This window comes from Monopterus albus, unplaced genomic scaffold (assembly GCF_001952655.1).
Source record: "Monopterus albus unplaced genomic scaffold, M_albus_1.0 scaffold129.1, whole genome shotgun sequence".
NCBI classification, from domain to species: Eukaryota; Metazoa; Chordata; class Actinopteri; order Synbranchiformes; family Synbranchidae; genus Monopterus; species Monopterus albus.
This window is the reverse complement of record NW_018128009.1, coordinates 1882041-1893339: the sequence shown is the minus strand read 5'-3', so window position 1 is coordinate 1893339 and position 11299 is coordinate 1882041. Positions and strand designations below refer to the sequence as shown.

General features: G+C 39.0%; 2 protein-coding genes across 2 annotated transcripts in view; one reads left to right on the top strand and one right to left on the bottom strand.

Moving 5' to 3' along the window:
- Window positions 1–2216: 2216 nt before the first annotated feature.
- LOC109967476 (DNA polymerase epsilon subunit 4-like) lies at window positions 2217–4996 on the bottom strand. Its single transcript, XM_020613057.1, has 4 exons — window positions 4649–4996; window positions 3368–3452; window positions 2965–3006; window positions 2217–2695 (listed from the first exon to the last, which is right to left on the bottom strand). Exons 1-4 carry the CDS (start codon window positions 4895–4897, stop codon window positions 2682–2684), a joined length of 390 nt encoding a protein of 129 aa, XP_020468713.1. The 5' UTR covers window positions 4898–4996; the 3' UTR covers window positions 2217–2681.
- The window catches only part of LOC109967439 (serine/threonine-protein kinase NIM1), an 18919-nt gene continuing 12615 nt past the window's right edge, over window positions 4996–11299 (top strand). Inside the window, 2 exon segments of the mRNA XM_074527663.1 lie at window positions 4996–5099; window positions 7365–7581. Coding sequence (XP_074383764.1) covers window positions 5004–5099; window positions 7365–7581 — 313 coding nt within the window. The 5' untranslated portion in view covers window positions 4996–5003.

Genomic DNA, 11299 nt, shown 5'->3' with positions numbered 1-11299 from the left:
AGTCTGACCTGTCACCCAGGACCCGTTTGCCTTGGGAGACCCTACCAGGGGCATATAGTCCCCAACAACATAGCTCATAGGATCACTCGGGTGCTGAAACCCCTCCACCACAATAAGGTGGCGGTTCAAGGAAGGCAAATTAAACCCCTAGTTATATGAAATAAACCATACATTATTAAGGATGAAACTGTTTATTTTGTGTAAAAATGAGCCACACAGCACTTTCCTTAGCTAACTGCAAGTGCACCACAACAACGCTGCATGCGTGATATAAAACAAAGCTAATTTGACCAATATCAATTATAACACACTGGAAAAATGTTTCTTGTATTTAAGACAACAATTTGTCACTGTTTTTCATTCATCAGTACTGACATGCATCATATTTTGACTCTGACAGGGGTGGCACCAAAGGTGCCCAGATTCTGGAGGTGGCCGGTGCCACCCCTGGCCACCCCCTGGATCTGCACATGGCTCAAAGCACTGCTGTGGGTGAATAGAGCTTTACAAAGGTGTTAGTGTTGTTATAAACTACCACTTTCCACCTGTTTTCACTAGTTCTTTTTTAAATAACTACACAGTAAGCCACAGGATCAAAGCTTATTCTCTCATTATGCCATGTTTGTGTCAATATAAAGTAGCTCTCTCAGGCCAGTCAGTCCCAGGTTCTTTGTTCAAGTTCTGCTCTGGACAGGGGGAGGTTCTGCATTTTCTTTTCACATTAAATTTCCTTGATGGAATATCTTTATTGGCTGTGGAAGTAATATGATGTCCATTCCTTGAACCTTGTGTTTCTACATTATTAGAAGGGAGCACTCCACATTCCCCTGTGCCTGTGAAGCATTCCTCTGCAGGGAGTTGACTGATGCTCTTCTGGAAACAAACATCTGTGCTTCTCACAGCTCTATTTCATTACTCCCTGAAACACTAAACCAAGAAAATCAGCTTAAACACAATCAGGAATTTATTTTGAAAATACCCACTGCAAAAACCCAAGTGGTCTTGACTTTGCCTAGAGTGTGAAACTGAACACTTTAAATATTTTTAACAAATGCTGCCAAGAAGAGTGAAAAGAATTTTAACCTCCACCATTTCACCACTGGCTTATACTCTATAGTAGTGCATGTGTATGAAATAATGAAACAAATGCTAATTACCTGATATTTAAAATTTGATTACCTTTCCAAATGATTTACTAGAGATTTCTACCATGTTTTAAAAAAAATATGGCCCTTAAATTAACCCCCACTTGCCGCTTTAGTGAAGGTTAAATGTTTTTTTGAATCACAAGTAGTCATTTCAATGAGCCAGCAATTGTGAGGCGTGTTCATTTTATATTGATAAGAGAAGTCTAATAAGAGGATATATATTTCACAGTGTGAAATTTATTATGCATTAACGTATCAAAATTAGCATGTGCACATGGAGCCTCACTGTTTAGGATAAACAGGAAAGACTGACTAGGGTGATATTCATAACTATATAAACATAACAGTGACATATAAGTATGTACACTTATGTGTGCTATAAAATAAAACCATTCTTAAGTGCATAAAATAAAAATCACCCTAACACAATGGAGGACTTCATTTGTTAAGTCTGAGTCAATGGCTGCCAGACCAGTGATATCACCACTATAGCCACTGAATGTTGCTCTTCATAAAGGTCAAAGGTCAGTATTTCTCATTTTCAACCACTGTAACAAAGATTCCAACATAATTAGAATCCTTTGAAAAGGATGAATGAAATTTAAAAGCTTGATCTACAGTAGATCAACTTCATCATCAGTGAGCCTTGGGTGTCCACTGTTGGTAGGTACTAACCACTGCACACCAGTAACCACCAACAAGACCTGCAGTGTGGGAGATGCTCTGACCCAGTCATCAGCCATCAGTTTGGCCCTTGACAGTCACTCAGATCCTTAATACTTGCACATTTGTACTGTTTCCAGCACATCAACGACAAGAACTGAATGTCCACTTGCTGTCTAATATACCCCGCACACTAACAGGTGCTCTTGTATCGAGATAATCAATGTTATTCACTTCACCTCTCAGTGGTCATAATGTTATGGCTGATTAGTGTATATCAACAAAAAAGTAAATATAGAAAGACAGGGCAAACTCCCAGTGCTTGGGATGTTAACCACACACCAAAAGTAAAAAACTATTAGAACAATATAGGACACAACCACAAGTTTATTCAGACATCTTGTGGAGAAAAGTCCTGTTTGATAAAGTGATTGTTACATCAGTTTTTAATGTGACAGCACAAACATCAAGCCCTTGTGAACATGTATTCTGACACTGATTACAAACAATATAGCAATATTTGTCTTGGAAAACACAAATTTACTAGTAATTCGATGTGGCAAGTTGATGAAGATGCACTGCCGCAGATGTTTAATTATGACAGAATCTGGTTATTTAAAATGCTATTTATTCCATTATATAGTAGTATTTCACAAATATTTACAAAAAAATGTACATATCAACACTGTTGTCTCCCAAGTTAAGTTTGAAAATGACACATTGTAGAACAGTATCTATACATGTCCAGTTTGAGAGTTTGATTTAGAAAAATACCAAAAAGGTTTCAGCAAGAAACTGTGACCCTGTAATGGAAGGTTTCTTGAATGGTTGCAGATATTCATTGGTCTCATTTGTTTCCTGAAGCCATCTTTAATCTAGTGTGCCTAGAGAGAAAACAAAGAATTACTAGGATGTATACTGGTACAAAATGTAGTCAAAATCTATTACATGTGTTCACATCTGCATGAGCATGTTGAATGCTGTGTATTTTTATTTTCCACATGCAGGGGATTTTTTTCTGCTTGGTGTATATAAGACATTAACAACACAAGTAGTTTTAAAAACATTAGACCTGAATATAAATTAAAACAATATTTATGCAATGTTGAAGCAAAGGACCTTGAGGATTTCTGTTAGGCCTGACAAGGCTTACCTTCAAGAAATGCAAACTCATCTATGGCCTCTATTGCATTGTCTGCGAAGGCAAAAGAAAAGAAGAGGGAAGCAGTTTAATTCAGACAGCTGAAAACAGAAGACAATGAAGTCTAAACTGATTAATAGGTTCTTTTATGTCCATGTAAAACTGATCTAATCAAGATCATAGGTATGTCAGCAGTTACACGTTCACCAGTGTTCCAGGAAAATCTAATCCCCTCTACAATAATCAGCATGGTACCACCTTTAGTGTGTAAATATTATTATTGTTTCTGCACAAACTATACAGCTATGGCCTGGTCTGAGCTGATCAACTAGTCAAACATTGAATTTGTTTTAAAGCACAGTGATTCTGTATGTATGCACACACACACCACTGAGAATATCTTTGCAGTGATTACCCAAGTCTTTTCTTTGCAAGGTTTTCCTCTTCCCTTGCTGGGCATACACCAGGGCATCTTTGGCAATCATCTCAACAAACAGCTCCTGGAAGGAAGAAAATCATTAATCATCCTATCGTTTTAAACTTAATTTTTTTTTTTAATTTTCATTTTATTCTTCTCAGGTTTCCCCTCTATCTTCTTTGTTAGAAATGTACAAGGTTGGTTTCAAAGTCCCACATTCTGCACACGTTAAGCAAAGATCAATAAATAGGTAACTAAATTAACTTTTAGTGAATTATTTCTCCAGCTCTGTCCCACTTTTGAGCAAGCTTCTTTTCCATGCCTTACACAGTGTACTTTTGGATACCACACTTATTTAACATCCAGTTTATGAAAGCTACAGTACCTTTATATACTTTTTATAAGATAAACTACTTCTGTTTTTGATGGTAACATTTAAACACTTATTACACTTATTATTTTTGAAAATTTTATTCATGTTTTCATTTCAAACCACTCAGATTACAGTAATGTCCTTCATACTGGTGTCATTCTTTGCTGAATCACCTTCACTTTGTTCAAAATGCTGCAGCATCTTTTCTGACTTGTACCTGTAATAGTGTACCGCTCCTGTCCTGGCCTCTCTCCACTGGTTAACTGTTCCTTTCAGGATCTAGTTTAAAATCCTATTAATAGCTTTTAAAGCACAAAATGGTTTAGCCCCTCCCTGTTATTCCAAACTTCTCAACCCTGTTGTCCAGACAAACCTTTATGGTCTGCTGATCACTTACTTCTGGTTGTTCCTAAATCAAGGGGAAAATGTAGACGTGACCATGCTTTTGCAGTTGCAGCCCCTAAGGCCCCATCAATGACTGGTTACAAATCCTGGTTTAAATCCTACTATTATGCCCTGACTTACCACACAACTTGATAGCTTAGTTTTCTTTTATCCTCTTTATTATTGCTTTTAAGTGTAGAGGGATGTCTCTCTCTCTCTCTCTCTTTTTATGCTGTTTTATGTCATGTATTATAATGTACAGCACTTTTGCCAATTGATGTTGTTTTTAAAGGTGATTTATAAATAAATGGGAGATTGAATCAACGCATTCAACTCTCATCCCTGTATAACGTGTATGTGTCCCAGAATATACTGATCATATATTACTGAATAGCCTATTATTGTATCACATTGTACGTAAATATGTCGTCACTGACTTACCGGTAGCTCTTTCAAATAGCAATAACGTTAGTATCACGTTGTGAAGACATAACCAGTAAGCATTCCTTCATAACCTTTACCGTTGCTTTAGCGATGATAAATACAGACTCCTGGCTGGCGAGTGACACGTCTGGGTCGGTCTTCATCAGTGCCTTGATGCGGGCCAGCGGGAGTTTGGACAGTCGGCTGTGAGTCACGGCGGCCGTGGGGCCTGTTTGCTGCTGGCTGCTTTCCTCCGACACCTCGGCACCACGGCTCTCCTCCTCGCTCCCACAACGGTCAGGGTCATGCTCCGTGGACATTACAGGCGTTGCTACTGTTGCAGCCATCCTCTGTTTTTTTTTTTTACACAAACGATATATTAAAAAAAAAATCACAACTGTTTTCGTGCTACATGTCACAGAATTACAACACTAGCAGCAGCAGCGCGCCAGCATGTGCTTCCGGTCTTTCAGTGAGCGACCTGCGCTGATTCGTCAGGAGATACAGCATCGACCCGCCTTTTCATCTCCCGCTAACTTATCCCTGACGGTGATTGGACAGATTGCGAACTCAGGACCTGGCTATTGGCTCGAGTTTAAAGCCAATCAAAGAACGTTGCTACTTTGAATGCTAATGAGAGATGTCAAGATGTTGGTGATGCTGACCACAAAAGTATAGATATTTCCATTTAGTTTGAAAATAATACAGTGGATAAAAATTGTATGTTCTTAATCCAACCATTTGAGATTTTTGGCAAATCTGATACAAAAAAATGAACAAAACGTTACACACTTTCTGTCCAGTGGGGGGCAATAGAGACGTGCTAGCAAACAGTTCCTTATATACATATCAAGCAGTCCTCACTTTCAGTAATGTTTCTGGTAACCTAACAACTGTAATCAACTCAACTTTCAGCTTAAGGTTGGTCCCCATAAATGTTCCACTATGTTACATAATTTGTAGCTGTCTCTGCAGTTTGGTGCTGCGCAGGTAGCCTCAGCGTGGCAGTGACAGGTGAGGTGGGAGTGAAGTCACAGCCTGACTGCAAAACCAAAACAATGAGCTTAAAGATGCTAGACTCTGCGATTTTATCTGTGGGTTCTTCACAGTGAGACTCCTTTTACACATGTAGTAATTTTATCTATTATACATATATTGGTTATAGGGACTTTATAAATATATACATTTTATTTATTAGTTTTATTTTAAAGACCGTTGTTGTCAGTAAAATTGACTGTACCTTTTTAGATGTCAATAAGAAACCAAACATTTAAGAAGGATATCAAAAAAGATTTGGTTAACACAATGCACACAGATAGATAAAACATTAGAATGCATACAAGATGCACACAAAGTAAGATCATTAAATGCATATATAGATAAAACAGACACAACTACAAGCGCCATGTATAGAAGAGTGCAGAGAGAATAAAATAAAGTGAAACAACTACAAAAAAGAGAGGAGTTTACTTTTTGTAGTATTTAATAGTTATCTTTATCCATTTCAAACTGACTGAAATGTGAGTTTAATTATATGATATTCTAACTAATTCAGTGCCAATAGTCTATATTTGTACAACAAGAACGTTTACCCTAGTTTGACTACTCTGTTGATTTATGTTTTACCACTTTAGTCTCTGTTAGTACAGTGTAAACAGCCTTCTACATTCAGAAGTGTCCCAATAATACTGGATCTAAAACAAGCGAGTAATCCTGGGCACCTAAAGAATGGAGCCTACTGTAAATTGTTTTGTTCAGTTTTAAAAATTGAATATCTGACACTTATATATATTGCTGTTATTGATCCCTGACTAATGTATTCAACAGTTTACCCCTGGTTAAAAGGTGGAATCATTTTGAGAGGTTACATGTGCACTGTAAAACACCCACACTAGGTTTAAGCTCTCATGAGTGAACAGTCAGACCTCTGATCCTGTTTCCTGGTTGTTATGTAATGCTGGAAACCAATCAGCAGTTTTCTGTAAATACCAAAGAAACAGGGGTGAAAGGTTTACACCAGAGGGGTGACAAAATACTGTCTTATTTGTGGGAAAATGAATATGTTGGCCAGTCTTTTAAAAGAAGAGTGCTGAGCTTTGATAACTGAAAACTGGTGTTTTCAGATCAAAAAATAAAAACTGGAAAAGTCAGCACATCCAGTTTTTCCTCATTTTTAAATATGAAAACATATATATTAAAACTGATCTAACACAGTTCAAATATACATCAGCATCTATCTAGTACCCCAAAACTAAGAAGTTCCTAGTCACAGCACCGACAGCACAGCAGTGTAATATTGGGTAAACAGATGTAAGTCTTGCATTTATGGCAGTGTACTCATACATCTGAGTACTGGATATTTGAAACAAAAGGATATAACGTCTTATACATAATGTACATGATTTCCACTAATGGACACCAACAGCTTACAAACTAACCATCTATGATGGAGGTTACTGCTGATATAAAAGAGGCCAGATGCATTATACAAGACAAAGTGAGCTAGCATGGTGGTCAGTCTCATTACCAGTGTCTTATACATGGAACAGTCACACTAGTTGTCTGCACACCAACATTTGTAGGTGTCAAGCAGTCTGGTACTTATGACATAGTAAAAATAAGTGTAATATAAAGGTTGCATCTACCAAAAATAATGTCAGTGATTCCTGTTACTAAAACTGTACATTTATCCTAATCACCATTTCATACAAAAGCATTGCTTCCTTTTCTACAACCCTTTACAAAGAAATGTATCTCTGCACTGATGTCACACTCTTACTTATTTTTCAAATTTCTCTTCAATCCATCAAAAAGCAACTATGGCTGAAGCAGAAAGTGAGCAAAAAGTCCAGAGACCATGGTCCAAAGGCTGAAAAGAAAGTCAAGCTGTCAGCCTCTGCTTCCATGTGTGCCATCCCACAGCTGACTGAAGCAGAGAGTATGAGGCAGTCACCGTCTGAGAGAGTCATCTATGACATGGCCCACAACGAGAAGATCATCAGTGACCTGGTGCTTGGTCAAAGGGTTGGCTTTATGAGCTGCATGGAGAAATCGGGCAGGGCAACTTCTCTACAGTCAGGTTGGACATCCACGCTTTGATGAAAGGTCAGAAACCATGAGTTCTTTAAGTTTTTGTTAATATTTACATCTGAAACGGATCCCTGTTTTCTGGTTTGCATCTAACTTTAACAGCATCCCCTTATGTTCAGTCTGGACAGCCTATGCCTCAGCCTTTGCTGTTATGCACATGGTCTGACCTGGTTTGTGACTAATGTTCATGTCAGTAGATACCCAATCCCCTGAATAAGCCTCTGCCATCACCCTAGATCTCCCTAGACCCCTGCAAAGCATTTGATTTCTGCTGAAATGCCCTGATGAAAATTACACCTGTACATGTGTATGAGTGTGCACCCAGTGGCTCTGGGTGCATGTTTGTAGCAGCATTCCTGGTTCTTAGCCACATTGTTGTCATACCTTATAACTGGACAGCACTGAGAGAATGCTACCTCTGTCAAGGGCAACTCATTCTCCCCATAATGCCTTAAAAAGCAATATTTTCATGATAGTTTGGCCTTCATAATATAATTGCTTGCCTGTGACAACCTACTGTTGGCATTTGGAATAACGCTGATATCTTTGTTAGTTTGAAAGCAATTCAATTCAATTTTATTTGTGTAGCACCAATTTACAACAGTCATCTCAGGGCACTTCACAGAGTAAGGTCTAGACTTTACAATATTATAGGGAAAACCCAACAAATCCCCCTTGAGCAAGCACTCATGAAAAAAGACATCCACTCATTGGTTTAGGGGTAAAACAGTGACTGGGCCACAAGCAAAGCGGTAAACAGTGGTGAAAAGTAAAGAAACACTGTACTTGAGGAAATGTACTTAAGTATAATTTTGAGGTATCTCTACTTTATTTGAGTATTTTCATTTTCTGTTACTTCATACTTTGACTTCACTACATTTTAGAGGCAAATATTGTACTTTTTACTCCAATACTCCACACTTATTTAACTTTAGTAACTAGTCACTTTTCAGAGCCAGATTAATACCAAAAATACAGTATAATTAAGACCTCACTGATCTATGGTGGAAAATCCATAAGCTACCCAGCAGTAATTAAAATGAAATGCATATAAACTAGTTAAAACTATCTCCCCCTTTACCAACTACAACATTAAATGTGATGTACACAATAATGCATCACTAATTATAATACAATAATATAATCTTCAGTGCATCTTCAGTGCCACCACTGGCACCGAAGATGTCACATTTCTGCTTGTTCAACAGCTGTTTGATAAACTGCTCGTACAGTCTCCCTTAGTGGCTGATTGTTGCACTATGGAGTGAATTCTGCCTCTGCTCTCCCTGTCTATGTGCATTTGTGTATAAAGTGGCACATAGTGTATCTAGTCCTATGGATGAAAATTATAACAGCTTTGAGCCTGGCTAAAAATCTCTGACCTCACCGGCTAGAATCAAGATAATCCTGATTGGCCCTCTCCCAGCTGTCACTACATAGAGTAGATCTTTCCCCAGCTCTGGTCTGTCACCTTGCTGGGCTCCTTCGGTCCCTGTCTCGCACAGCGGGGTGTACTGACTGACAGCACTTGGTTTCCATTGACAATGAATAGGCAGCTGTCAATGAGCATGGACTGTGTCTTTGTTTGTGCTAGGAAGCACAGCTGCATACTTGGGCATGCTCTTAAAAATATTCCTGTATCCAAATTATGATACAGATAGGCACCAAAATCTTAACAATTGTTCCATAACACCTTACCTCTCCAAAAAATTCTATCCAAACTCATTCATTACTCATTCGTTATGCTGTTAAACTCCAGCAAAAACATCCTTGGTGGAGGTAACGACAACAACAACAATAACAACAACCACCCTGCGCCACTAACAAAGGCATCTACGTTATGTATTATTTAAAAACATAAATGCTATCCCATACAACTACATGCAGTAACAGATGTTTCAACTAAGTCCAGGCCTCTGCTTTAATGATCAGTTGGTGCACAGACAGAAAGTTTGTTCTGACATCAGCCTGATAGTGTATGTGCAAAGAACCACTAGCTAGCATTAGCTCCTGACAGGAACAGAGTGAATAAAGTGAAGTCCACACATTGTTCACTCAAATCTGTTGGTCTCACATTTTGCAGTCAGAGATAATATCAGCTCAACAAAGCAAACTCAGGGCTCAGATCAGTGTACAGACTTTTCAGTCTGTCCCTCTCGTAGACAGGATTGGTAGGTTCACTATGAGTTAGCCACAGTCGGCTAACTATCCTGAGTCAAGATGGTCCATAACCTGTAGTGTGTTTACAGCCTGTCAACGCAGTTGTCTTACAGAAAAGTAATGAAGTGGATGCATTATTTCTAACAGCAAAAAATGCTCACTATCACATGCTTTGAAATAGAATTAAAAAAAAGAAGAAAGTTTATAACAACACTGAAACTCAACTAAACCCACTCACCTTCTCAGCAAAGCTGATCCTGCCAGCTCTGACCAGCATGACTTTGCCAGTCAGGTTGACCCTACTCCCCTGCAGCAACGTGAAGTCACTTTCTTTCCCATAATACCCATACACGACAGCACCCTGGACATAAAATAAGTTATTTTTCTCTGCTTAATTAAATACTTTTGTTTACTTAATTTAGCCAGTAGATTTTACCGTTGCCGTTCCAGTGGCACTGTAGGACAGGAATCCACTCGGACGCTGCTCCTTCTCATTCTTGAAAACAAATCTGTTGGAGCCAGAAGCTGGAGGGTCCTGAATCTTAACAAAGTGCTCATCAGTCCAGGTATTCATGCCATAGTCTTTAAACTTCTTGAGCACCTTGTACCCGAGCTCTTCATCACCAGGAGAACCAGCCTGGTGGTTGTCCCTGGTAAAGTCACTAGGACAGGAGGGAGAAAAACATGAGGGGAAAAGAAACTGGAAAAACATCAACTCACTTTTATATAAGAACTCAGACATTTTCCACACATAGCCACCCTGAAAAGATGATAACACTGCCTCACATCAGCCTCTACAAGCAGTGTGTGGGCTTTATTTACCTGAAGACAGAGTCAAAGTTGCCCAGTTTTTTAGCAAGAAGCGCTTTGACATCATCCCAGTCCATGAGGGGGGCAGCACCTCTCTCAAAGACACACGGGGCTTCAGCTGGGAGCACAGAGGCTGCAGAGCTAGGAAGGGAGTCTTTCTTCCTATGAGCCAGGTAACCAATCAGGTACCCTGAAACAAAGAGCAGTGATTTCAAATAAAGAATGACCAGAGTCAGACAGGAACAATTACACTGACAGAGAAGAAGGCACAGATCCAGAGTCAGACTGAAGACATCAAGTTATCAAATTCATTTCTTCAAGAAGTCCTCCATGGCTGGATGTTGATCACTGATGGTTTAGAAACTAACCTTCACTAGGAAGCAGGCAGGGCTGATTTACTGTATAGACCAATTCTTTAAAGCAGAGTAGAGATACTTGAATAAGACAGAAGGGCAACGAGCACCTTAATGTCAGGGCTGGGGTAGAGGAGTCCATTTTCACTTTTCAGGGTAAATCTTACTTACAATATGTCAAATCTTGTTTACTGCACCTTTCATAGAAACACATTCAAGAACCCCCTCTCACCAATGATAAAGATGAGGAGAGTTGCGGCTGCCATGAAGCAAAGGGTCTTAGGTGTGCGTCCAAACATTTGAGCCAAATGAGGATTGTGGTCTGAGGAGTAGGTG